The sequence below is a fragment of the Boleophthalmus pectinirostris genome, unplaced genomic scaffold (assembly GCF_026225935.1).
Source record: "Boleophthalmus pectinirostris isolate CB_2022bp ecotype Guang Dong unplaced genomic scaffold, ASM2622593v1 HiC_scaffold_21, whole genome shotgun sequence".
NCBI lineage: Eukaryota > Metazoa > Chordata > Actinopteri > Gobiiformes > Gobiidae > Boleophthalmus > Boleophthalmus pectinirostris.
The window spans coordinates 8,565,440-8,590,010 of NW_026571175.1; the positions used below are offsets into that span (position 1 = coordinate 8,565,440).

The 24,571-nt window shown below is 35.9% G+C and overlaps 1 protein-coding gene across 1 annotated transcript; it reads left to right on the plus strand.

Annotated features, from left to right (window-relative positions):
* Positions 1-1,728: 1,728 nt before the first annotated feature.
* slc44a4 (solute carrier family 44 member 4) lies at positions 1,729-24,490 on the plus strand. The gene is made up of 22 exons (XM_020939285.2): positions 1,729-1,962; positions 12,843-12,891; positions 13,429-13,502; positions 14,619-14,697; positions 14,770-14,869; positions 15,196-15,321; positions 15,450-15,510; positions 16,035-16,155; positions 17,251-17,334; positions 17,887-17,999; positions 18,362-18,484; positions 19,532-19,631; positions 20,116-20,208; positions 20,369-20,471; positions 20,980-21,239; positions 21,710-21,804; positions 21,895-21,998; positions 22,360-22,433; positions 22,579-22,649; positions 22,749-22,843; positions 23,368-23,452; positions 23,793-24,490. The coding sequence occupies exons 1-22, from the start codon at positions 1,920-1,922 to the stop codon at positions 23,882-23,884; spliced, it is 2,145 nt and encodes a 714-aa protein (XP_020794944.2). The 5' UTR covers positions 1,729-1,919; the 3' UTR covers positions 23,885-24,490.
* The last annotated feature ends 81 nt before the right edge of the window (positions 24,491-24,571 follow it).

A 24,571-nucleotide genomic window follows, 5' to 3' on the forward strand; every position in this document is an offset into this window, starting at 1 on the left:
ATACAAAATTGATTCTTGTCATCTTAAAGCCAAGTTGTTATAATGTCTACATCTCCAAAGCTCAAAATGCTCTCACACCTTGTGATGTCATGCAGTGGTAATTTTCAAGTTAACAGCTACCTTTTACCTTGAGTTCAGTAGAGAATAGGCAATTACAAGGCTGAAATCATCCAACTGATTAAAGTGAAGGTGTATGGAGTTTAAAAACGGTGGATAACTTTCTGTATTACCACATGACATCACAAGGTGGAACAGAGTGTTTCCTGTTTGAGGGAAGAACTCTCAGTAAACTAAATTCACAGGGTTTGTGTGTTAAACGTGGGAATGAAACAAAACACCACTCCAGGTATATTTTTGATGAGAAAACATAACAAATCAGAAATGGTTTAATACAGGCCTTATAAGCATTGAAAATCAACTCAAGTTAAAATAAATTATATTTACATAATGGTGACGTAGACCAGTGACCAGATGCTCCTTTTTACCCAGGACAGTCCCTGTTTTGAGCCCTGTGTCCCCTGTCCCAGCAGATTTATCAAAAAACCTCAGATTTCTCTATTTTTGACCAATTTGACATTTGCCAACAGTAACGAGGGCAATATATTGTAATTTGTTGAGCTAAAACACACACAACATGCTTGAAAATGACCAAAAGGTAAAAATTTTAAAAAAAGTACTCCATTGCAACGACAGAAGTATGACTGACACACAAGTCAGTTGAGAATGGACAGTGTTACATACTCTTTTTAGAGCTTTGACTGATTTGATTTACAGATCAGTGCCGCTGGTACAGTGTTGAGACTGGATTTTCCAGGGAACAGTTTTTATATTAACCATCCCAATCTGGGTGTGTCCCAGTTTTTGATTTTGAAAATCTGGTCACCCTACCAGTGATTCTCGTTGTTGAATCATCAAATTCAGAAAGGGGCAATAAGGGAGGACAGCACAAAAAAACAAGACAGAGGTCTCACTCTGTGGTTTGTGAACCTGGATCATTCAATCCACAGGTTTCAGAATGACAAGATATAAGGACATTTACAGTTAACACATTTAAAACAAAATATATGTTTTGAATAGGGAAAAGTCCTCATGTACCAGGAAGCTGAAACCCATTAATAAGAAACAATCCAGTTACACTCAAAATTACACGACTACAGGATATGATAAGCTGTATTTTTCCATAACATAAAAAGGTTTCTTGCTGACAGAAAAGTAAATAACTAAAATAAATCTATATCTGAACCTGTTTTACAATATGGCATTAAACTAAACTGGAGACAGACAGACAGAAAGGTGAAGTGAGTCAATTTACAATTAAAAAAAACAAAAACAAAACACCTATAACGGAATAAATGCAAGTTACTAAAGTTTAATGCCATACTGAGCAAAATTCCAGACAAATCCATGGCCATCATGGAGACAAGCAGGTGGTATACCCTCTATTGAGAAAGTTACATAATACACCTTTAATCAGTCTACTATAATTTAATCACAGACAGAAACGTATACTAGCCAATTACTTTTAGCTGTCGGATTTTTAATTCTAAATTAATAACAACTGTTCTTTTATAGCCAGGTCAGACTGGGTGACACTATTTCCCCACCGTGACTTCAGTAAATGCTTTCTTATCTTATCGTAATCCCACTTTTAAACCTACTCCTTCGCTCCACTTCAGAGTGACGCCTCTCGTCTACACACGCTCTGTGTTACGTCCAGGTGCGCAGAGCACAGGTGCGCTCGCGCTGCCTGGTGACTGCAGCCACGAAGAAAGATTTCGACTTAGTTACGATGATCGCCGGAGTACGGCTCAGCGCCTTTTAAAATTGCTTTGGCCTCCATTTGTGGGTTGTTTTTTTAAAAGATTTTTTTAGTTTTGGGGAGTTTTTAAGAAGAAAAACGCCGGGGTCGGGGTCGGGAAATGGGGAAGAAGCAAAGCAAGCCCTCCTCGGACTCGGAGTACGGTGAGTGCACATCCAACCCCCGGGACTTGTTCTGGGAATCACTGCTAATTACAGGCTAATGATCATTACTGTCAGAAATGTGCCCAAATGGGCTAAATGTGCTACGAATCATTGGTTTTTATTATATTTTGGCTATTTTCCAACTGGATTTTGATAAACATCGTGTAAAAATGATCAAAAGAAGTTAGGCTGATATTGGATGATGGATTGAGACAACGTTACAAGATAATTAATGGCAAAAACAGGCCTCATTCATTTTATTACAATATACGTTGTTTTTCCTGATTTTATGCTATACTGTGGAACATTTTAGGAAAAGCTTGGAGAATAGACGACTTTTAAAACTATAATAATCTTTGACATGTAACTGACATATCCACATTTGTCATACCGTTAGCATATTTAAACAAAAATTAGTAAACGCATGCGTCAGTTAGTCTTAGTAATGGGACTTTTGGTTTGATCTGTTTATGGATCTGTTTATGGCAAAGAGCTGTTCAAAAAACTGGCTCTTTGGATTGTGTCTTATAATTAAATATACAAAGTGAGAACGTTAACTACAAAATAATCACAGAGAGAAATGACCAAGGCTTAGATCTGTTTAAAAAAATTCCAACTGAGAGTGGGAGGGTGTTTACCCTTTGAAATTATACATAATCTAAATAAAACGTTGCACTACAATAACTGCTTAATCATATAAAAATTATGCAAAAAAAAAAAAAAAATTAAAAACAAATTAGAAAGTAAAAGATTTAGTTAGATCTAGTTCCTACAGTTCATGTTAAAAACAGTTGATCGTTTGCTCATGAACGTCACATCACTTGTTATAGACTCACTTGTATCATCATGTCAGTGGGGGTGCAAAAAGCATTTTTTTTCATTTTTTTTTTTTTACTGTAACCCCGCTAGTCGCCGCATTCCAAATAGGAAGTGTTCATGGGTGCTCTTCCGGCTCTTTCAACTATTTCCAATTGACATTTACATTGAAAAAATGTCACCCCTCTCTCTAACTGCTACAGTGAGCCTCGTCATTTTGGTCTTAAAATGTTTGTATTAACCCACTCTACATGATTTTGGTGTTTTTATTTTGGCATTTTTCTCTGTTAATAAATTTATATTACTAATATGTAGCCTGGCTCCAAATTGGCCCCTGTAACTGTAAGCCTTGTGAGCTTCATTTGACTGGAGCCGGAGGCTATGGGTGATGCCACGCTCCCTTTGTCCACTTCTTTATACAGTTTAGTTTTAAACATAGTTTTACAAACAGGGCTATACTTAACAAACGGCTAGAGTAAACTTTTTTCTGGTGTCCTGTTTTAAAGTTCCTACATCCTGTTATGTGTTATTCGATATATTGATGAATATGTAGGCTATATTGACTTTATGGGCAGCTTTTAAAAGACTAACAAACACTCCCTGCTTATAATGTCATCCTCAAATACATTGTAAAAACACATAGGAAGTAACACAAATGAAGGATGACAAAGAAAATAGCAATGACTAACTATTTCTGTGACTAGGAAGTACCAAAACTCAGGAAATCCATTGTTTTCATGTTGGTTAACATCTTCCCTGTAACCTGTATGCACCTTTGCCTGTTATGAAAATTGATGATGACAAGTTCAGTTGAGCAAATTATTGACCAGAAGTGGCTTAAAGGAAGTGAAAATGCACAGGTTTGGTCACATGATCAGACTTTGAGGTACCTAAATATTATAATACCTAATACTATTCCTCATTTGGACTACACGCTTTCAATTTGGCCATGTTTCTGAGTAATGGGCTAGAATATGTGTTTACCTCAAAGATGTTGCATGTGTGCCCTGTAATCGCATTTCAGTACTGGTTCAATACTGGATGAGGACCCAGTTATTAGTAGATAGATAGTAGTATTGTATAGCCAGCGCTAACAGTTTGCTGTAAGATTCTGTCCAATGCTTTTCCCACAAGCCTACATCACCCATGCTCCCAATTTTCCATAAATACAAAAGCATGATACAAAACTAAGGCTGAAGTCTGCTCCAAACCACATGCTTTTACTGCCAGGGATAGGCTGTAGACCTGTTTTATTAGTGGCCAGGAAATTAGTTTATAATAAACTAAAAAAAAAAGTTGAATAAAAAATTGTGAACGATCGATGTGAGGAAAAAATTAGTCTTTCTGTTGGTCATATGGCCCAGCTCTACAATTTAAAGGTCACAAAATTGACTCTTGAGCTTCAAGTCATGTTAGAATACTGTTGCCTCCACAAAAACATACCTGGAGTTGTGTTTAGTTTCATTCACACATGTTTGAGTAATTCTTTGTTGTTAGTCTGCCCTCTCCATAAGCTCAAAATGCGCTGTTCCACCTTGTGATGTCATGAAGTGGTAGTATTTAAGTTAACAGCCACCTTAATTGATTCTAACATATAGAGGGTATAGGTGTACAGAGTTTAAAACACTGGAGCACTTCCTGTATTACCACAACGAATTTCCTATGGTATAATGAAGTATTTATCTAATCTAATCTAATCTAATGACATCACAAGGTGAAGCCAATGACTTTTTTCCAAGAGTTTTACGAGAACATAAAAACTGTGTTATAGTTTCAGTCTGTGAACTTTAGGACAAAGCAGTAATTTGACACCACAGCATCTCAGAACAGGTTTTGTTTCCTTATACGTTTTGACAACAGATATGAGTTTTGATGAGAATGTTGAATGAGCCTCCAGTGATAATTGCATATTTTTCCAAAATATTTTACTTTATCCTGTGTTCAGGACCAGACCAGATGGTTGTCTGATGAAATCTTGCCCAAAGCACACAGTGTTGTTGTGTCCCAGGACAAGATGTTTTTAGGGTCCATATTGCACTATTTTCTGATCTGTCATAATGCTGTTTCCTCATCAAAAATATACCTAGAGTTCAACATCCAAACCCTACTTACTGTTCTTCTCTCAAATGGAAAACACTCCACCTTGTCATGTCATATGGTAATACAGGAAGTGCTCCACTGTGGTTTTAAACTTCATACACCTTCACCAGAATCATTTGGCAATCTCTGCTAAACAGCTAGTTGCCATTAACTTGAAAATTCCACTGACATCACAAGGTGGAACAGAGCATTTTGAGATTTGGAGATGGGGACAGCTAATAAAGGGCAACTCAAACATGTGTGAATGAAACAAGACATAACTACAGGTTTGTCTTTGAGGAGGTAACAACGTTATAACATGGCTAAAAGCTCTCAAGAGACCATTTAGTGTAATATAGGACCTTTAAGCCCAAATGCCCACTTCTGTAACCCCAGTATGCAGCAAGGATGACCTTAGACCAAAAGGAACAAGTTGTTGATTGATTAGATGATAACTGCATTGTCACCATATGATCTGAATCAGTTGTAACACACAAAGAGAGACTTAAATAGCAATAAATGCCTTCTCACTTTTTTTTTTATTAATTTGGCATAAATAAAAAGGTGGTTATTGTCTAAATAAGTGGGATAAGGAAAATAGACCTAAATATAGTCTACAGGACAACCAAAAGAGGGACATGTGGTAATCCTTATGCAGCTTGTTAAATCAGGGAGCACATCCAATTTAAAAACAGACATACTGCATTATGATGCGTCAAGTGTGGTAGCACATGCAGCCTTGTTATTACACAGTGTTATTAGTAGATCATTGTGCATGCCATGCTGCTGTTCTTGGTACTGTTCTTTTGAATCAGAGCCACATAGTAAATAAATACAATACAATGAAATCCATCTGGCATGCCGCTAACTATTTGCATTTGCCCCGCGTGTGGTTAGCCTTCACTTAGTGCTTTCAAAGTAAGAGTTTCTTATTTAAACAGCTCGTATTCCACATTTTCTGATCTGTGTGTTAATTTTGTTTCCTCATTACAAACATACCTGGAGTTGTGTTTTGTTTCATTCACACAAATCCTGCATATTTAGGTGTATGAAGGAGTTCTTCACCTTCATACACCATACGCTTTCACTAGAATCATGTGGATGATTTCAGCTCTGGAATTGCCCATCTCTACTGAACTAAAAAATAAAAGGTAGCTGTTCACTTGAAAACTACTGGTTCATGACATCACAAGGTGGAACAAAGCATTTTGAGCTTTTGAGATATAGACATTGTCTGATGAGCGCAGGGTAACTGTAACATCTGTGAATGAAACAAAACAACTCCAGGTACGTGTTTGATGAGGTAACAGCATTATAACATTGCTTAAAGCTCAAAAGAGTTGATTTCACTTTAATTAGCCAAGTATTATTAGTACTTTGACCCACCCAGTATAAAATAACTCCCTATTGTTCACAACATGGATGCTATTGGCATAACAAAATCAGACTTTGCACTTATATTCTATCAGCATAAATTATCTTTTTCAGGAGGTTGCCAACTTGCCCTGGGTCCCACCATTATCATAGCTATATTATTTTGCATAGGGTGGCCTATCTGGAAAGCAAATAAGTTACATACAAACTACAAAGCTGTTTTCAACACACAAAGGTGAATTAATGACTTACTAATGCGTGTGATTGTGAACATTGAATATTGGGAAGGCTTTCTCTCCATAGAAATGTATGGGATAACTGCTTAAAGTGAAGATTCATATTTTTTTTGGTTCAGTGTGATGTCTTGTGGTAAATAGTCATCATATTTTCCCTTCAGTTAAGTGGCACTTTGTGAAGAAATGTAGAAAACAAAAGTTGGAAAGTGCCGGAAGTAGCAATGAGTTCTAAAGTATAATCCCTCTACTTATTTTGGTTGGACTTTTGTCATTAAGTCCAGCAAGTTTCCGTCTATGTTGGCATGTCATATCTACTGCCCGTGTCCAACAAGGAAGTAAAATTATAATCGTCACCAAAATTGCAAAATTACAAAAGACTAGGCATGATTTTTAGTAAAGTCTTAAATTTAATTATGTCAACTCAGAAATTATCAGCCTGACCTGTCATTAACAACAATGACTCTGTGGTTTGTAGCAGACAGGGCTGGGTAAGAATTAGGTTCCTGCTATTCAAAAAGAAAGGCCGCAATTGACAATTCTAATAATATGACTTGTGATCAGTGAGCTTTCTATGGTCTCTTTCCTTGTTGAACATTTGAAGAAACATTGTGTGATAATGTGTACTGAAGTTCAGACAGTTCCCTGGAGCTCTTGTTTCCCTGAGACCAGTTTGTTTACATGAGTGGACTGAGCACAAAGCTAACTACCCTCTCTCTATGGAGTCTTTAATGTAAAATCTGCTAACCCAGCCTCTTCTGAAATGCATGAGACTTTTGTTTAGCTTTCCATATTTCTTTTCTTTCTGGATGTGTTTAAAATGCCCATAATCAAAATGTCCATAATAAAATAAATAAAAACTAAACTAAAGCTTTGTATAACACACTACGGCTTCACCTTATCTCCATGGAGACAAGTACAAGGCCAAGACAACAAGGTCAATTTATGAGTCAGGTCTGTTGGGGTTGGACAAGCCTGTGTTCATAATAACAATTGTAATAACATTTTATTTTACAGTATTTATTGTCTGGAATATTACCCAGTTTGGCTGTAAGGAAATAGTGTATACAGGACAATAAGCAACAGCATAAGAGCTTAATATATTATAAAAGTGAGTAAATATAATTATGTTTCGTAATAAAAATGTCCTGGAACCTTTACAGGCTGTGGGGAAACTCTGTTAAAGGTTCACCAATTAAGTCTCTGCTCCGTACCGCTAGTTCTGACATCAAAGATCATAAAGTGGATCTAATAAAATAATAATAATAAAATTAAATAATAAAAATGGTAACTACATATGTGCAGTTACTAAACTTATTTCTTTTACATTCAGAAATCTCCCCTTTGTTTTGTCTCCCCCATTTCCTGAAAGCTCAGACCTCAGCATTATTATTAATTATTCTGTTTCTGTGACAAGGAAGTACCAAAACTCATGAAATACATTGTTTTCATGATTGACATCTCCCCGGAAGCTGGTTTGTAACTTTGCCTGTTATGAAAATTTATGACGAAAAGTTAAGTTGAGCAAATCATTGACCAAAATGGCTTAAAGGAAGTTAAAATGCACGGCAGGTTTAGTCACGATCAGACTTAGACTTACCTAATATTATCAACAGGCTATTCCTCATTTGGACCACACTTTATCAGTTTGACCATGTTTATTCTCTAGAAGGAAATTGAAGCATAATTTTAAGCAAATGTTTGAAAAGTTTGAAATAAGTAATGGGCTAGAATATGTTTTTACCTGAAAGATGGTTGCAGGCTCACCTTTTTCACATTTCAGTACTGGATGAGGGCCTAGTATTAGCAGATAGTATTGTATAGCCTGCTTTATTTTTTAATTTTTTATTCAAGCAATACCATTGTTAAAGAGGCAGTATTATGCTAAATACATTTTTAAAAAAAAGATTTCTACCATGTTCCCTGACCAAAAACATGCCTCCAGCGGTTTTAGCTGCATGCATGTCTGAGTAATGTAGTGATCTCATTCAGTGGTAGAAGAAATATTCAAGAGCAAAAAATATTCAACTAAAAGTATCACATGAAAAAAATCTATTTAAGTAAAAATATCCATTTAAAAATGTACTTAAAGAGCAAAATGTTAAAGTATTTTGCTCAGATTTGAGGTCTTATGCAGCTGCAAATGTAATGATTTTGGTAAATATCTGTGCTGAATTTTGTTAAGCAGAAACAATTGAATTTTTTTTTTTTCTGTTTTTATTTGTATATTTTTGTTTTTGTAGTTTTAGTCAAACTATGAAGATGTTAAAAATAAATCCTCAGCCTTTTCAGCAGGTCTCAGACAATCAGAAAAAATCCTTTTACTTTCCAGTCAGTCCAAAAAATGTAGTGGGGTAAAAAGTACAAATACCTTCTCTCAAATGTAAAGTAAATGTGAAAAGTATCCACTTTTTGACTCTGGGGCCAGTCCCTGAGGTCCTCAGAGTATGAGATGGGATATGGTTCTAACATGTCAGAGATGTACTCTGGTGCTAGGCCATGGAGAGTCTTGTGCACAAGAAGAGCTACTTTAAAGTTTATTCTTTGGGCCACAGGAGCCAGTGCAGAGACCTGGGAACAGGACACATGAACTCAGACTTCCTGGTTCAGAGTTCACTATGAAATTGAGATCCAAAACATAGACAGACATGAAAAACTTGGCCATTATGTTTTTCATTTTTAAATTAGGAATAAATACAAAATAAGAGCTATATTTGATTTGATATTTGATGTTTACCTCATGTTCGGGGACATTTGGTCGCTTTTATGTAATTGTTTGCATAAAGGCTGTGAATTTTCCAAGTAAACCCTATTTAATCCAAACATAAACTGCTGCCTCTAAACTCTTCCTCCATCCTTCATGTAATCGACCAATCAGATCTTGCCACGTGTACCATTTGCATCTATCTGATTTGAATGTGACAAAACACACTCACAAAGACCAACCACTTTTTCCATGGGGCTCGTATTCGCTCTGTTCTGAGAAATGCTGTCACAGTACTAAGATTTCACTCATGATATTAATACTAAGGGAAGATACTCAATAATATGAGTTTTCACACCACTGTGAAATTAAATAGATGAGCCACAGTGGGTTTGTGAACTCCTGTCTCTTCTATCATCTTTAAAAATACTCAGGAAAAGTCAAGCATTGCAATCTAGTTAATTTTAGTTTTAGGATTTATTACCGTAATTGCATGGGGATAGCTTTTTGTAATTCAGAGTTCAGGAAAGAAATACAAGATCAGTCTCAATTAGTAAACTAGTGAGTCTGTGCTTTATTTCAACACAAACTGATTTATTTAGAACCACAACAGATGAGCTGATTTGTGCTCTTACACAAGTCCTCTCAAATCACATTACCATCACTATCTAGCTAGCTTTAGCCAAAATAGTTTTTCAGTTAGTCACTCTCACTTTTTTGTTGAAAATCAAACACTTCAAAACACAGTTCCATAACCCTTGTATTGATCACAGGTTCCTGAAAATGAGTTGATTTTTTTTTTTCTTGAGTTTTCAGACCATCTTAAACCTTTCTTTATCAGTGTTTGCTAATGTGTGCATTTTGTCACCATGGTAGCTGCTGAACATTCCACCAATACAGATACACGTAGAACACCCCCAGCATAATGTCACAGCAAAGGATCAATAACACATAAATTGTCTTTCAACATTGATTTCCTGTATAGACATACAGTATATACACACTTTATTTAAGTAACTTATCTTGTGGAGGGTATCAGGTTGAAGACCCCTGATATATGGAGACAAGCTTGTGGTGTACCCTCCACCAGAGATGTTGCATAAAACAGGCAAATTTCTCCTCCAAAGTCTGAACTCTGCTCCAGACCCACACTTTCACTGACAGCGGACTTGCTGTGGACCTCTCCATTAATCAAAAACTCCTCATATATCATATATAAGACTAGAAATGACTGAATCTTTTAAAATGTAATTGATACTTGTTTGGAGTGACATCACACTGGGGATATTTTACATGTGTGCATATTAGCGGAATGTTCAGCAGTTACCATGGTGACACAATGCACTCATTAGCATATAACTCTAAATAAGTTTTAAGATTGGTTGCAAAATGAAGAACATGTATTAGATACAAAATGGATTTAAACAACACATTTTCAGGAGTCTGTGATCAATATGAGCATTCATGGTGTTGTTTAGGTGTTTTTTGTTTTCAACAAAACGGTGAGCGTGACTAACTGAAAAACTCTGGCTAATGCTACGTAGATTGTGACTGTAATGTTACTTGAGACTTGTTTAACAGCATAAAACAGCTCTCATGTTGTTCTAACTCAGTCAGTTCTAAATGCTCAGATTGTGTTAAAATAAAGCTCGGATTAAAGTGTAACAAAGCCTCAGAGAGTGCATGCCTACAGTTGGTATCACACGCCTAGGGAACATCAGCTGCAAACGATCATTTAAATGCACCGCCCATAAGTAATAGCCTATATTACAGCTCAGGCTATGCTATAGGTCTGCATTTTATGATGAGTAAAACCATTTTGCCATCGCAAAAGCTGCCTGCATTTCTTGCTAAACTGGCTTTCACTCTGCTCCCTCTCTTGCTGTCTCACTCATAGTGGAACAAGACTCTTCCTTGACAACAAAATATTCAAATACAGTTAAACAGGTTAAGCTTAAATTCAAGTTGTGTTTTTTGACCAGGTTTTGAGTGTGTTTAATCTTTGGTTGGTCCTGGTTTTGACTGTAGTTTGTTTGACCTAGATTAGTCCTGGTTTAGTTGTGGCTAAAACTTTTTTTTTTATGCTTGGTCCTGACACTTAAGTTGTCTCACTTTAGTATGTAGTCCATTTTAATTTTAGTTTAGAAGATAAGGCTGCTTGGTAATATATGTTTTAATGTTCTTTCAATAGTTAAGCTAGAGGAAGAAAATGTTATATCACATTTGTGTTGGTTTTGTGATTGGTGTTTTAAAAGTCATTGTAAATTAGCTTTGCTCTGGGTTTCAAGGGATAGAACAAACCCTATCATTCACAATAAGATTTTAATTCATCATTCATTTATTTCAATTATACAGTTTTTGTAACTGATTAATGTATAATGATTTAAACACAACGTCATTTGTCATTTAAATGGGTATTGATTCTAGGATATTACACCTGCTTTGTTCTGATTTCTAAGGGCAGCTCTGAACAAAAGGTAGCTATTGTTAAAACATCCATTACTTTTTTCCAGGAAGTACGTTGCTAATTTTTTCCTTTCATAGGCATTTGACAGATGCATATACTTTTTTCAATTTATTCGCAAGGACGCTTTCGAGCACTTAACAATTAACTAAATAAAAGTGAACAATGGTGTAATTTAGACAAGTTTTGGCCCTTATTTACGTTATGGATGCTAGGTGAGATATGTATACCATATCTACTGCCTGTGTTCAACCAGGAAGTAAAATTATAAACTTCACCAAAATTACAAAACTGGAAAAGAACAGGCAAAATATTGAATAAAATATAAAATCTAATGATGTTATGTTTTGGAGAAATGAGTAGTCTAACCTGTCATATGCACTTTGACTGTTTGTAAAGTACTTTTAGATAATTCTGATAATGAATTTTCCCATATATTTACACATTTCCTGCAGTTTTTTTCCTTACCGTAACCTCCACCACGTGTTTGACTTCTGAAATATTATGATTGTGCGTTATTATGTGTTGACTTTGCTGATAGCTTATCGGCCTGGGAACACTGACACACATAAAGGGGCTAATGGGCTCCAGTTAAAAGAATGGTTATCCAGTGTTTGAGATAAGCACATTGTTGGTCATAAAATGAATTGATCTGAGCAGTTAAGCTTGGTTTGATTTGTAGAGGACAAATTTTCTCATAAAGAGAAAAAATCATGTTAATGAAGGAGGATTATGTAGCTTTTCCAGTCTCTATAGAGTTGAGATGTTATTGCTATTCCTGTTTCATTTATTGAATTTAAAGTGTCAAAAACATGCATTTTTATTGTGAGTGGGCATGCCACCGCACAGATTTGATCTTCATCCTGTCCTGGTGGTGTCACCCGCTTGTCTTGATTGTGTTATACAAGTTAAAAGCCATACTGTGGAACTTTCCTGGCAAAGCATTAGTTTCTCAGTGAAAACAAGGAGGTGACAGAGGAGCAATAAGTTACGTATTACATTAACTACTTCATAAACTTAAACATAATTTTTCACGTTGTTTCACACATGCTTGGTATAAAAAATACACTTACCCCATTGTCAGACAGTTCATTATTTCATGTCACGCCAAAATTCAAATCAAGATTAATATTTGGAATTCAAAGAGATGTCCAATTTTAGTATGTAAATTATTTCTCCTAAACCACATGCATTATGTTTTGTTTTGCAGGTGAGCCGTGCAAGTTTGATGCCAACTTTAAAGGACCAATAAAGAACAGGTGAATGTGGTTTGAAATGAGTGTTTTTCACTTTTAACTTATCATCATATTAAATGTTCCATAAAAAATGACTCCTGTAAGCTTGAAATCATGTTATAATGGTGTTGCCTCATCAGAAACTTACCTGGGGTTGTGTTTTGTTGTTTATCACACATGTTTGAGTTAAGTATTATTAGTCTACATGTCGATCAAAATGCTCTGGTTCACCTTGTGATGTCATGACGTGGTAGTTTTAAAGTTAGTAGCTCCTTTTACCTTCAGTAGCAATTGACAATTTCTAAAATGATTCTAGTGAAGATGTATGGAGTTTAAAAACACAGTATTACCATATGAGATCACCAAGTGGAACAGTGTTTTCTGTTTGACAGAAGAACTCAGCCTAAATATATAGGTTGTGTGTGTTAAACATGTGTGAATGAAACAAAAACAAAACTTCAAGTATATTTTTGATGAGGAAACAACATTATAAATTAGATCAGAAAATAATATGGACCCTTCAACAACAACTCTATTCTCTTCTCCTTTTGTTGTGTTCAGGAGTTGCACAGATATCATTTGCTGCATCTTATTCCTTCTGGTGATCCTCGGCTACCTGGCAGTGGGAATTTTAGGTAAAATAAAACTCAAATCAAACCACAAGTTTATTCAAAATATTTATTAGATTGTTTTTTTTTTTTAGTTTTCTGCCCTAATGAAGTATTGTTTAACAATTGGCTGCAAGTGCTGGGGCTTAGGTAGTGACCATTCATTCCAGAGAGAGCCATTTTAGGTTTAAATCAGCTGCACTCATATGAAGGCTCATTCTGCTTTCTGATTGGATAATTGTCTTGAGAACCACAACACCGAATTATAATATAAATAAATCCAACCTCATGTCCGATGCTTTTGTAATTTGAGAATTGTTGTCAATAAAAGCTCTATTTGATTTACCATGTTTACCTCATATCTGGAGACACAAAGTAAAGTTTATGAAATGTAAAACACAAATCTTACTTGCAGTTCATTTTAAATATTAGTATTTGGACAAACCCGGGCTGGTATGTGTGGAGTGGTGGTCAGTGGGCTTGGCTCTTATCTGGAGTGAATGCAGAGATCACTGAATGGGGGCTGTATTGAAGGAAGTAGGATTGAGGAAGTACAAAGGTTTTTCTTCTCAGCTTAGTGCAGCACATGTCCAGCCTGGAAATCATTCATGAACCTTTTAGTGTTTTTCAAAAAGTGTCTGCATTACTCTGTAGTTGTAATCTCTAGCAACAGTTGTCCTGGGGCAGAATGACAGAAGCTTGGCTGACATTCTGTGTAAACTGTAAACTTTTACAACCAATATCTCGTATATATCTCATTCATACATATATTATAAATATATTTTATTCAGGTGAGGTAGGTGAAGTGTCTTGCTTAAGTTTACCACTACCTTTTTACTATTAGCTCAGTAACGATTGACAATGTGACAGCTGCAACATTTCCTGTATTACCACATGACATCACAAGGTGGAACAGAGTGTTTTCTGTCTGAGAGAAGATCTAAAGAGCTTAAATATGGAAGGTTTGTGTGTTAAACATGTATGAATGAAACAAACCCCCAAATCTCCAGATATGTTTTTGCTAAGAAAACAACATTGTAACATAATAACAGCAGGATATGGGCCCTTTATTCACCTTGTTTTGAATAGTTTTTCCACATTTGTTGCATTATTACAGTTCATTCATTGTTTTGTGTCTTTCAGCCTGGCTATATGGGGACCCGCGACATGTCCTCTACCCTCGAAACTCCACAGGATGGTTCTGTGGCACTGGACCCAACAAGTAACTACTGCATTTTAGTTAGTAATCATTTTAAAGTCAACATGTCTCACCTGTTATTTCTGTATTTTTCAGGGATTTACCAAATGTATTTTATTTTGACATGCTCAAATGTGCATCCTCAATCAATATACTGGCCACAGCCATCAATGGATTTCAATGTCCAACCACACAGGTGAGGCTTTTGAATTATTTGAAATGTATTTATTTACATATTTTACTCAATATCAGTTAATTGTATAGATAGCTGGCAAAACCTATGCCTCTTGTTCAATCTACATTTAAATATGTTCATCACATTCATCTTGTATCTGTAGCCTCAGACAGAGCAGTACTTAGAGTTAGCATCACACCCCCAGGGAATATTGATGACATCAGCACAGTATCAATATAAGTGATTTCTAAAAAGACCTTCTCCTTCACCTGCAGTGTCTGGTCTTTATTTGAGAAAACCATCTACAGTGTAAGAATTGTGCTCCTTCCTTGCATTATATTTTTCAGGTGTGTGTGAAAGAATGTCCCAGCACATTTTGGGGAGTGGGGCTTACTGACCTGGGGAAACACCCTTCACGAGTTTTTGATCAAAACTTCTGTGTGCCTTCAATAAACATAAAAACAACCACATTGGTGAGTTTGATTTCAACACTGGCTGTGTTTTTTTTAGTAATAAGACTATTTAAATGCTACAAGACCATGTAATTGAATAAATAATTGAATAATGTGATGGTCAGTGATTTTGTGTTTGTTTGTTTCAGAGCGTAACACAGGTCACAGACAGAGAGCTGTGTCCATTCTTCACCACGCCAATGATTTCTGGTAAGCCTTGCACTAGACATTTTACTAATTTTTCACTTTTTCTCTCAACAGTACCATACATGGGTTTTTCTCTATCCCAGCAGCTACTTGTTTTGTAGAATTTAGAAAACAAAAAGTAAAAAAAAGTCCAGGAAGTAGCACTGTGTTCTGAAACGGAATACCTCTACCTAAGTCATCAACTGTCCTCAATTTCATCCAAAATGCAGAGACGGTTTATGCACATTTATTTCTTATTTGTCAAACCATAAATGTAATTTAGACACTTTGGCCCTTGTTTACATTATGGTTGCTAGGTAACATAACGCTACATATGTCAGATCTACAGCCTTATATTATATTATTATTATATAGAATCAAAATTACAGAACTAGGAAAAAATAGGCAAGTAAAATCTTAAATCTAATAATGCTAACTATGTTTGAAAAATAAGAAGTCTAACCTGTCAAATGCACTTTCATTTAATTCAGTAAACATAATAATTTGTGTACTTTTTCCTTCACCATGCATCCTTTGTCTCTTTTTAGTTCTCGGTCGTTGTTTGCCTGACGTCTCAGCTCTTAATCAGATTCCAGACTTCTTCAGTGAGATCCCAGGTTTGCCCCCCTCCATCAACGACACTGCTAATATGATCAAAAATGGCACTGGGTAAGATTCCTCATCAACTTTACAAATAATAATAATTGAATAATTTTACATTAACATAAACCTGCATTACCATCTCTTCTTATTACAGCCAAAGGTCAGTGATGGTGTGTTTTTAATGTCAACTGAAGTAGCAGTAGACTGTACTGGCCAACAAAGGAAAAACGTAGTAAATAGTCTTAAGACCAAAAAACACCTACATAACAGCTGCTTTATTTGGTGACAAAGTTTTATGTCTCAACTCTGTCATGTTTTTCCTCTGTAGGGCAGTGTAGTCCCATGGTAGTAAAATGCTTTGTGTGTCTGATTTGCACAGGTCCAGTTTTAGATAAGTGATTCTCAAACTGGGCTATTGACTCCTATGGTGGACTATATTAAAATGTGTCTTTATCAAATTTTTCCCTTATATAACCTTAATGCCCTGTTGTGGAACATTTCAGCCAGTAGATTCAACTACCCATGGCTTTATTGCTAGAAATAGTGTGTGTTCTTATGATCTGTTATTTTTTTATTTGATAATTGTTGGTGTATTTGGGCTTAAAGGGCGCTTTAGATTTTGTGTCCTTGTTTGTCTCGCTGCACTTGTAAAGTAGGGTAATGTTCCATAATAAGGCTTTAAATTCAGATTCAGAAAACATGATACAGATTATTTAAATTTCTAATAGTTTCTAAATGAGGTCTTTAGGTCTGGTTTAAATCTATATTAGTCATGGAGATGTGGTGGTTTAGTCTGAGTTCAGATCTATTTTTCAAAGCTGGGTCATTGCACATTTCCTCAGTTACATTACTAGAGTGACTTTATTATTATGCTGTTTAACTCCAATTGGGAAGATTTATAATAATGGTACACTACACTTACATGGTGACTCTTCTCTCCCTACCTCTGCTCATTATAGTCTGTACTGTGGTATGCAATAGTTATATTGTTATATTGCTTTAAAGTTTGAGAATCAGTGTTTTTTGCTTTTCAGTGTTTGTAGTCCTCTCTGTAGTTGTAGTTGTCTTCTAGTTGTAGTTCATTGGACTATTGTTTATGCCTGAATTACTGAATTGAATTTTTGATTTTTAAAACCCGTTTTAACCCTTTTTCTTCACCAGTGAAATAGTAAATGGTTTTAATGCCAAAGAAATCGGAGTACGGATCTTTGAGGACTTTGCTTCTGCTTGGCCCTGGATTCTCCTGTAAGTTTTTTTTTCATTTGCTGTCACCTGCTGGAGCAACTAGGGACTAGGGAAGTTTTGATTAATCCATTTTATTTATTAAACTTGATGATAAATTTTAAATATAAGTTGTGTTCGTTGTATTTAAGAATGGCAATATGAGGATGAGTTAAATGAATGTGCAAGTCTTTCAATCGTAAATGTATTTATTGCTACGAAACACATGCATTCTTACTGTGAGCAGGGTCACCTCTCCAAAGATCTGACTTCTCACTGGTGGACTGCTTGTCTCTATGGAGTTCATTTAATGGCATACTGTGGAACATTCTATGTAAAGCAATAACATCTCCATGGAGACAAGCAGGCAGTGGACCCTCCATCAGAAAAGTTATAGTGCACCTTTAATAGAACTGGTCACATTTTGTATTGTGATCTACTTAAATTGAATACAAATAAATGAAGAAGTCTATTAATTCATAAAACATTATCAAACTTAATATGGAAATATTAATTCTCACAATAACCTTAACACTGATGTTGACGTTGACATCTGTCGTCCTTCCTCTGTCTCAGTGGTTTGCTGATAGCCATGTTGACCAGCCTTTTGTTCCTGCTGTTGCTGAGGTTCACGGCCCCGGTCATGGTTTGGGTCTTGATCTTTGGAGTCCTGGGCGCTGGAGCCTATGGTAATGTCTCATAAACGCAACAATTACACTAAAGGATTACTGATGACCACCTCTGATTTATTACAATTTATTTATTAGAAATTCTATATTAAGGCAATTAATATAGGTAACCACATTTAGCAACTAAATAATACAATTTGATTTAATAATTATCTCTTGATCTTAGCACAAAACCTAAAACTAAAGCACAAAAAATGGCCTCTACAGACAGTTGTGCTCATCAAACACATGTGGAAATGTTGAATATAGAGCCATTCAAAATATTAAGACCTGGTTAAGTTTTCCAATGTTTAAAGAAGAGTTAAAAGTTAATTAACAAAAAATAAAGGCATTAATGGTCCTTCTGTTGCATGTTCCTTCAGGCATATGGCACTGTTACTGGGAATACGACAACTACAAGAAGAACTCTGCCACCATCTCAGACGTTGGGTTCACCACAAACATCAATGTTTATCTCCAAGTCCAGGAAACATGGCTGGCCTTTTGTGAGTTGGAAATGCAGAATAAATGTAGAATATATCGACAGTTTAAGACAAAATCTCCAAACATGAAATCCAATGTTGAACTCTTGGGCATTGTGAACCCAATCCCTAACAAAAAATATGACTCAGCTCTTTTAAAATTACCACACATGCCATAAACATTTTCACCACTATTTGAAGCTGTTGTGAAAAAATAACTTTCATATAGGCAGATGGAGAAGACGGTAAATTTCGTGCCAATTTTTTGTCTTGCTCAGTCATTTCAGATATAAACCACAGACAAGGACAGTACTGGAACTTGAGAGCCAAATTCTACCATAGAATACTGACTTGCTACTAAATTTTAGAGTCACCATAGAATTCAAATGATGAAAATTTTGCTCTGTTCTCTTAGCAATTAACAATATTCTATGCTTTGAATGGTCAAAAGTCCTCAAAATGTCACCTAATAAACAAGAACATGAATCAGATTTATTGGGAATCGCACACAGTCCTTAGTTTGTTATGTGGCCTATGTTATCAGGGGTATAATACTCCCTGCAACAGAAGTATAGTCAGACTTGAATGGACAGTATCAAAATAGGTTCATGTGTCCTTGAATCATGGGAAATAATCTTCTCAGGAATGGCAATTAAACGATTAACAGCAATAAAATTAATAATCAGACTGATGCAATACATTTTATAGCAGAAGTTTGCCCTAGTTCTGTGTTGTCATAAACCACAAATAGAATGGTTAGCTATTAGGGTTAGAGTGGGTTGTCATTAGTTGATAATATAGCTGCATGAGTTGGGAAAAATACAGAATTGTGATTTATCATTGTGATTGCGATTAGATTTGTGATTTATTTTTTTTTAACTATGAATTTTTATGCAGAATAAAACAGAATATATGGTGGTTGTTTGTGGAGAAATTGTGATACTTAAAAAAAAACTGTAGCCTTTGAGATTTGCTAATTGCGTCCAACTTCATACAAGTTGCGATTTCTATTCAATAGTGATTAATTGTTCGGCTCTAATCGATAACTCAGTTTGCTCATATTCTTCACAGTGATCATCCTCTGTGTTGTGGAGGCCATTTTGCTCCTCACCCTGATCTTTCTGAGGAAGAGAATCCTCATCGCCATCGCTCTCATCCAGGAGTCCAGCAAGTATGGCCTCCAGTGTCCAAACATTTAGCAACATTCAACAAACCACATTTCACTTCTACTAGCTATTGTATTTGGCAAAACTGCTTTACCCTGCAGTGTGCCAGCTGATAGAGTTCTTACACCTTCTGCTGGTCTAAAAAAAGACAGAGGGACTTTCACATGTTTACAAAACACATGATTTAAAATTGACAAACTGCAAAACAAAATGTCTTTTATTTAAAAATGCAGGTCCTTTATGGATCATTTGTTTAGTGCATTTGTTGCTCCACATATGGTGCTTTAAAATGTCCAGGAAAAAGCTCACCAATTTGACTATTCATTCAGTTATTTATTTATTTACTTAGTCATTCATTCAGTCCCATTACAAGGACTGATAGTATTATTAATTATTATTTGGAAGATAAAGAGAAAACACATTTACGTGGTTTCAGACACTTAAGCACAATTGAATATATTGAACACATTCATATGTTTTCCTCCACAGAGCGGTAGGTCACATGATGTCCACTCTGGTCTACCCTCTGGTCACCTTCGTCATGTTACTGATCTGTGTGGCCTACTGGGGAGCCACTGCTCTGTATCCTTTATCACATTTACACTGGGAACAAAAGATGATGATGTGATTGTGATTTTTAGCTACTTGACTCTGCCTGCCTTTGAACAACAGTCAAACAGTCATTTGTCACACTGATTATGTTGGACTGACAAAAGTGTATTTCCTGAGTGAGTGCCCACAGATATTTAGCCACTTCAGGAGCTCCTATTTACAAAGTGGTGGCAATGAACTCGACAATACAGGGATGCGAGAAGTTCAACGCCTCTGAGACATGTGAACCTCAGGTAAATCTTTGAGAGTGTGGCTTTAAAATGTGCTTTAACCTTAGAACTGAAAGACAAATGGACACATTTCAGATGAATAATAATACACTGGATTTATATAGCACCTTTCAAGATACACACTCAGTCCACACATGGAAATTTACTTTTGTAGCAACAGCTACACAGACCGAAGACAGGCTGCCAGTCTGCACCATCTGACCATTACCAACACTTACACACACACCACATTCATATATAGACAACTTGCCTAAGGACACAACAACAGTTTACACTAGAGCCACTGTTGCCCCACTGTGGCACCTGGTATTCCCTATGGTCTCCCATTCAATTACTCACCAGGGCCTTGCTTGGCTTCCCAGATCTGATGTGATCCAGCTTTGCCAAGCCGGTGTGGGCACACAAACTGGACTAAAAGAAAGAGTAGTCCTCTCAAAATCACTCATGGTCACCACAGTTTGAGAAACACTTGCTTAATCATTGACACTGCTGTTTTCTTATCTTCCCCCAGAACTTCAATTCATCAAATTATCCAGAATGCCCCTCTGTCAGCTGCATGTTCATGAAGTACAACGACGAAGGCTTGTTTCAGCAGAACATGTTTAACCTGCAGATCTATAATGCTGTGGCCTTCCTGTGGTGTGTGAACTTTGTGATCGCTCTGGGACAGTGCACTCTGGCCGGGGCGTTTGCGTCGTACTACTGGGCCTTCAACAAACCCTCAGATATCCCCATGTTCCCCCTGTGTGGCTCCTTCTTGCGGGTACTCAGGTCAGAGAATAGAGTCAGTGAATACATCTTGGTTTTGTATTCATGTGTTTCTCTTAGGGTTGCACTGTATCAAATCAAAATCACAATTTGACTTGGCACACTTGTCAAATCACAACAACTGTTTAAAAGAATTAATGTTCCTGTTTTTTTTTCCCCTCTCAAACACTAGCCACAACATCATATGTCATGAATCAAATGTCATTGTTAAATCCCACCCGCTTTGTTGTAGGCTGGCAAACTGTTTATAGAGATGCAATAACATAACTAATATAAAAAGTATACAAATATACCTGTCACATAGTTTGAATGAAGCTCAACATAATGACTATTTTTGTAAAAATGGTTAAATTGTGAATGAGAAGTCTTCATCTGAACATAACCAGTCAGGTCAACAGATACATACACATCTTTTATTTTGTATTTATTTATTTAAATTTTAAATACAATATTGCATCAAAATATTGTTTCAGATATCATGTGGGCTCACTGGCGTTTGGAGCCCTGATTCTTACTCTGGTGCAAATAGTGAGAGTCATCCTGGAATACATCGACCACAAGACCAGATGTGAGCAGGACATGATACACATTACATCCTATTTATATTATCTGCATATTTCAGTTGTTTTCTCATAGTTTTTTTATTTTACTTTTGTAGCGGCCCAAAACCCGTGTGCGCGGTTCATCCTGTGCTGTCTGAAGTGCTGCTTCTGGTGCCTCGAGAAGTTCATCAAGTTTCTCAACAGAAACGCCTACATCATGGTGAACACTACATCACACATCACTTACATCTATAAAACCTATAACACATCAGACCCTATTGTCTTTATAGATAAACCGTACAGGCTTTAGTGGGACTGTTGTAAGTCTGTTTCAAGTATTATATTTTTTAATGGGCAAAAGACTTACACACATGAATAAATGCTCCGATGCTGGTATTGTGTTCACTTTGTTTTCAGGAATCAGAATTTAAAATCCCTGAGTACTGCCTCTCTTTTCTGGTAGCTTATAAATCAAATTGGTACAGAAATAGACAGATAATGACATGTCTTTCTATTCCATATTAAGTAAGTTTAGAGTTACTTATTTTTTTTTAATTAAGTCTTGTTTGATGTCTTGACAGATTGCCATTTATGGTAAAAACTTCTGTGTCTCGGCCAAAAATGCTTTCATGCTGCTCATGAGAAACATCATAAGGTCAGTGCTGTGTCTGAAGTCATGCATGACAAACTTAAACATTTCAGAAAAGTTACACTCTGAGTATGTGTGAAGATCAACACCCCTGTCATGCCCTCTAGTGTTCAGTCTTCAGATAGCAGGCCTTACCAGTGTCTGTTTTCAGGGTGGTGGTGCTGGATAAAGTCACAGATTTGCTGCTGTTCTTTGGGAAGCTTATGGTCGTCGGAGGCGTAGGTGAGAGTCAATATAAGTCTATGTTTTATGCACAGTTCAGAGTATGTTTTAATCCCCGACACAGTTTCTAAAGCCTTATAACTTTTTTTTTTCTTTTAGGCGTGTTGTCGTTCTTTTTCTTCTCGGGACGAATCCTTTTACCAGGCTCCAACTTCCGCTCTGAAAACCTCAACTATTACTGGATGCCCATCATTGTGAGTTTTGAGTCATTTTAGTACCTGGTGCTTAAATTTCCTAAGATATTTCATGTTTTACAGTTGCCCCTTACAACTTACTAAAACACACACCCTTTACCCATAATGCATTGCCTCTACAGCTTTCTGTGAAGTCAGTTAATTTCATTTGATTGTCCCAACCATAAAATTATTTTTGGGAACTCCCGGGTGAAGAAACAATGGTATAACTTAAGATGACTAAGATAACAGAGCCCTTATTTGTCCTGTAATGTGGAAATACCAGAGTGGTAACACAGAGTACAAGAAATAAACATAAATAACAAAAAAAAAATTAAAAATAGGCTGTGAAAGCATTGTAAAACTAGAACTAACTAAAGTAAAAGTACAATCAGTGCAATAACTACACACACACAGTCAGATTGTTCTTGAATGCTAGTTGCATTTAACCTTGAGGGCTACACACATCAGTCTGACCAGAGGCAGGCTAAGTTGCATTGCTAATTGTGGTAATTTTATGTTATTTTTTTTAACCCTTTTTTCAGACGGTGGCGTTTGGGAGTTACCTCATCGCTCACGGTTTCTTCAGTGTCTATAACATGTGTGTCGACACACTCTTCCTCTGCTTCTGTGAGTCTCTCACTAAAAACATGGTACCTTTGTCTATCTATGAGCAGTGCAAACCACATACATACTGGCATTAAAATACAAATAACACATTTTAAGAACTTCATATTTTTGATTATAAAAATATATCAGAACATTTATTTGAAGTAAGGAATTTATTTGAATCTAACATCCTCTATGGAAATGTAATTGCTTCACCTGAATGTTCCACAATATGACTGAACGTGTCTATTTTGCATTTATTCAGTTACAGCTATTCTTTCAAAAACATGCATTATTATTGTGAGCCACTCTACACATCTGATCTGTAACTTATTTTTTCTGTAATATTTTTTTGTTTCAGTGGAGGACCTGGAGAGGAACGATGGCTCCACACAGAAGCCGTACTTCATGTCCAAAAACCTGATGAAAATCCTCAACAAGAAAAACAAGTGAAGATGAAAAACTTCGTAAACAAGTGTCAAATGATTTCAGATTCAGGCTCATTTTTATCTTTTAAAATAGGTTTACTGAATACCATTTGCTGATTTTGCACTTTTCAGTTATGTTTTTGTACTCTATTTTAAGACTGATTCTAAACATATATGTGAAAATGTTAAGTGCCTCAGGTTAATAAGAAACTGTACAGAATGGCATAAATACTGCCATATTTTTGCTGTTGAAGGATTGATGAAACTAATCTGTCTGTTGTTAATAGTCAGATGCAAAATTTAGATTCATAAAACTCATATTAAATGTTTTTATAATATTTTAAATAACTTTAATGTAATAAACTTGTAAATATGTTACCATAGTATCAGTTGTGATTATTGGTCTTCTTTCAGCTAACTTCAAGTGCACTTTGACTACAAGGCCTGTCAATATTATACATTTTGAAATGCGATGCTTTGATGTCATCCCTTATTTAGAGAATGTCCCACTCATTAATGTCACAAGAATTGTATAAAAAAAAAAAAAAAAATGCTGATTTACATATTGAAAACATACTGTATTTTGTTTTCTATGTAATACAATTGATCAAAAGTGAAAATCATTTGGTGTTATTGGTTATAATCTTAACTTGTTCCTCTTTCTACAAATCAAGGCGATCACCCTATTGCAATCTGGACTTTTTCCACATGA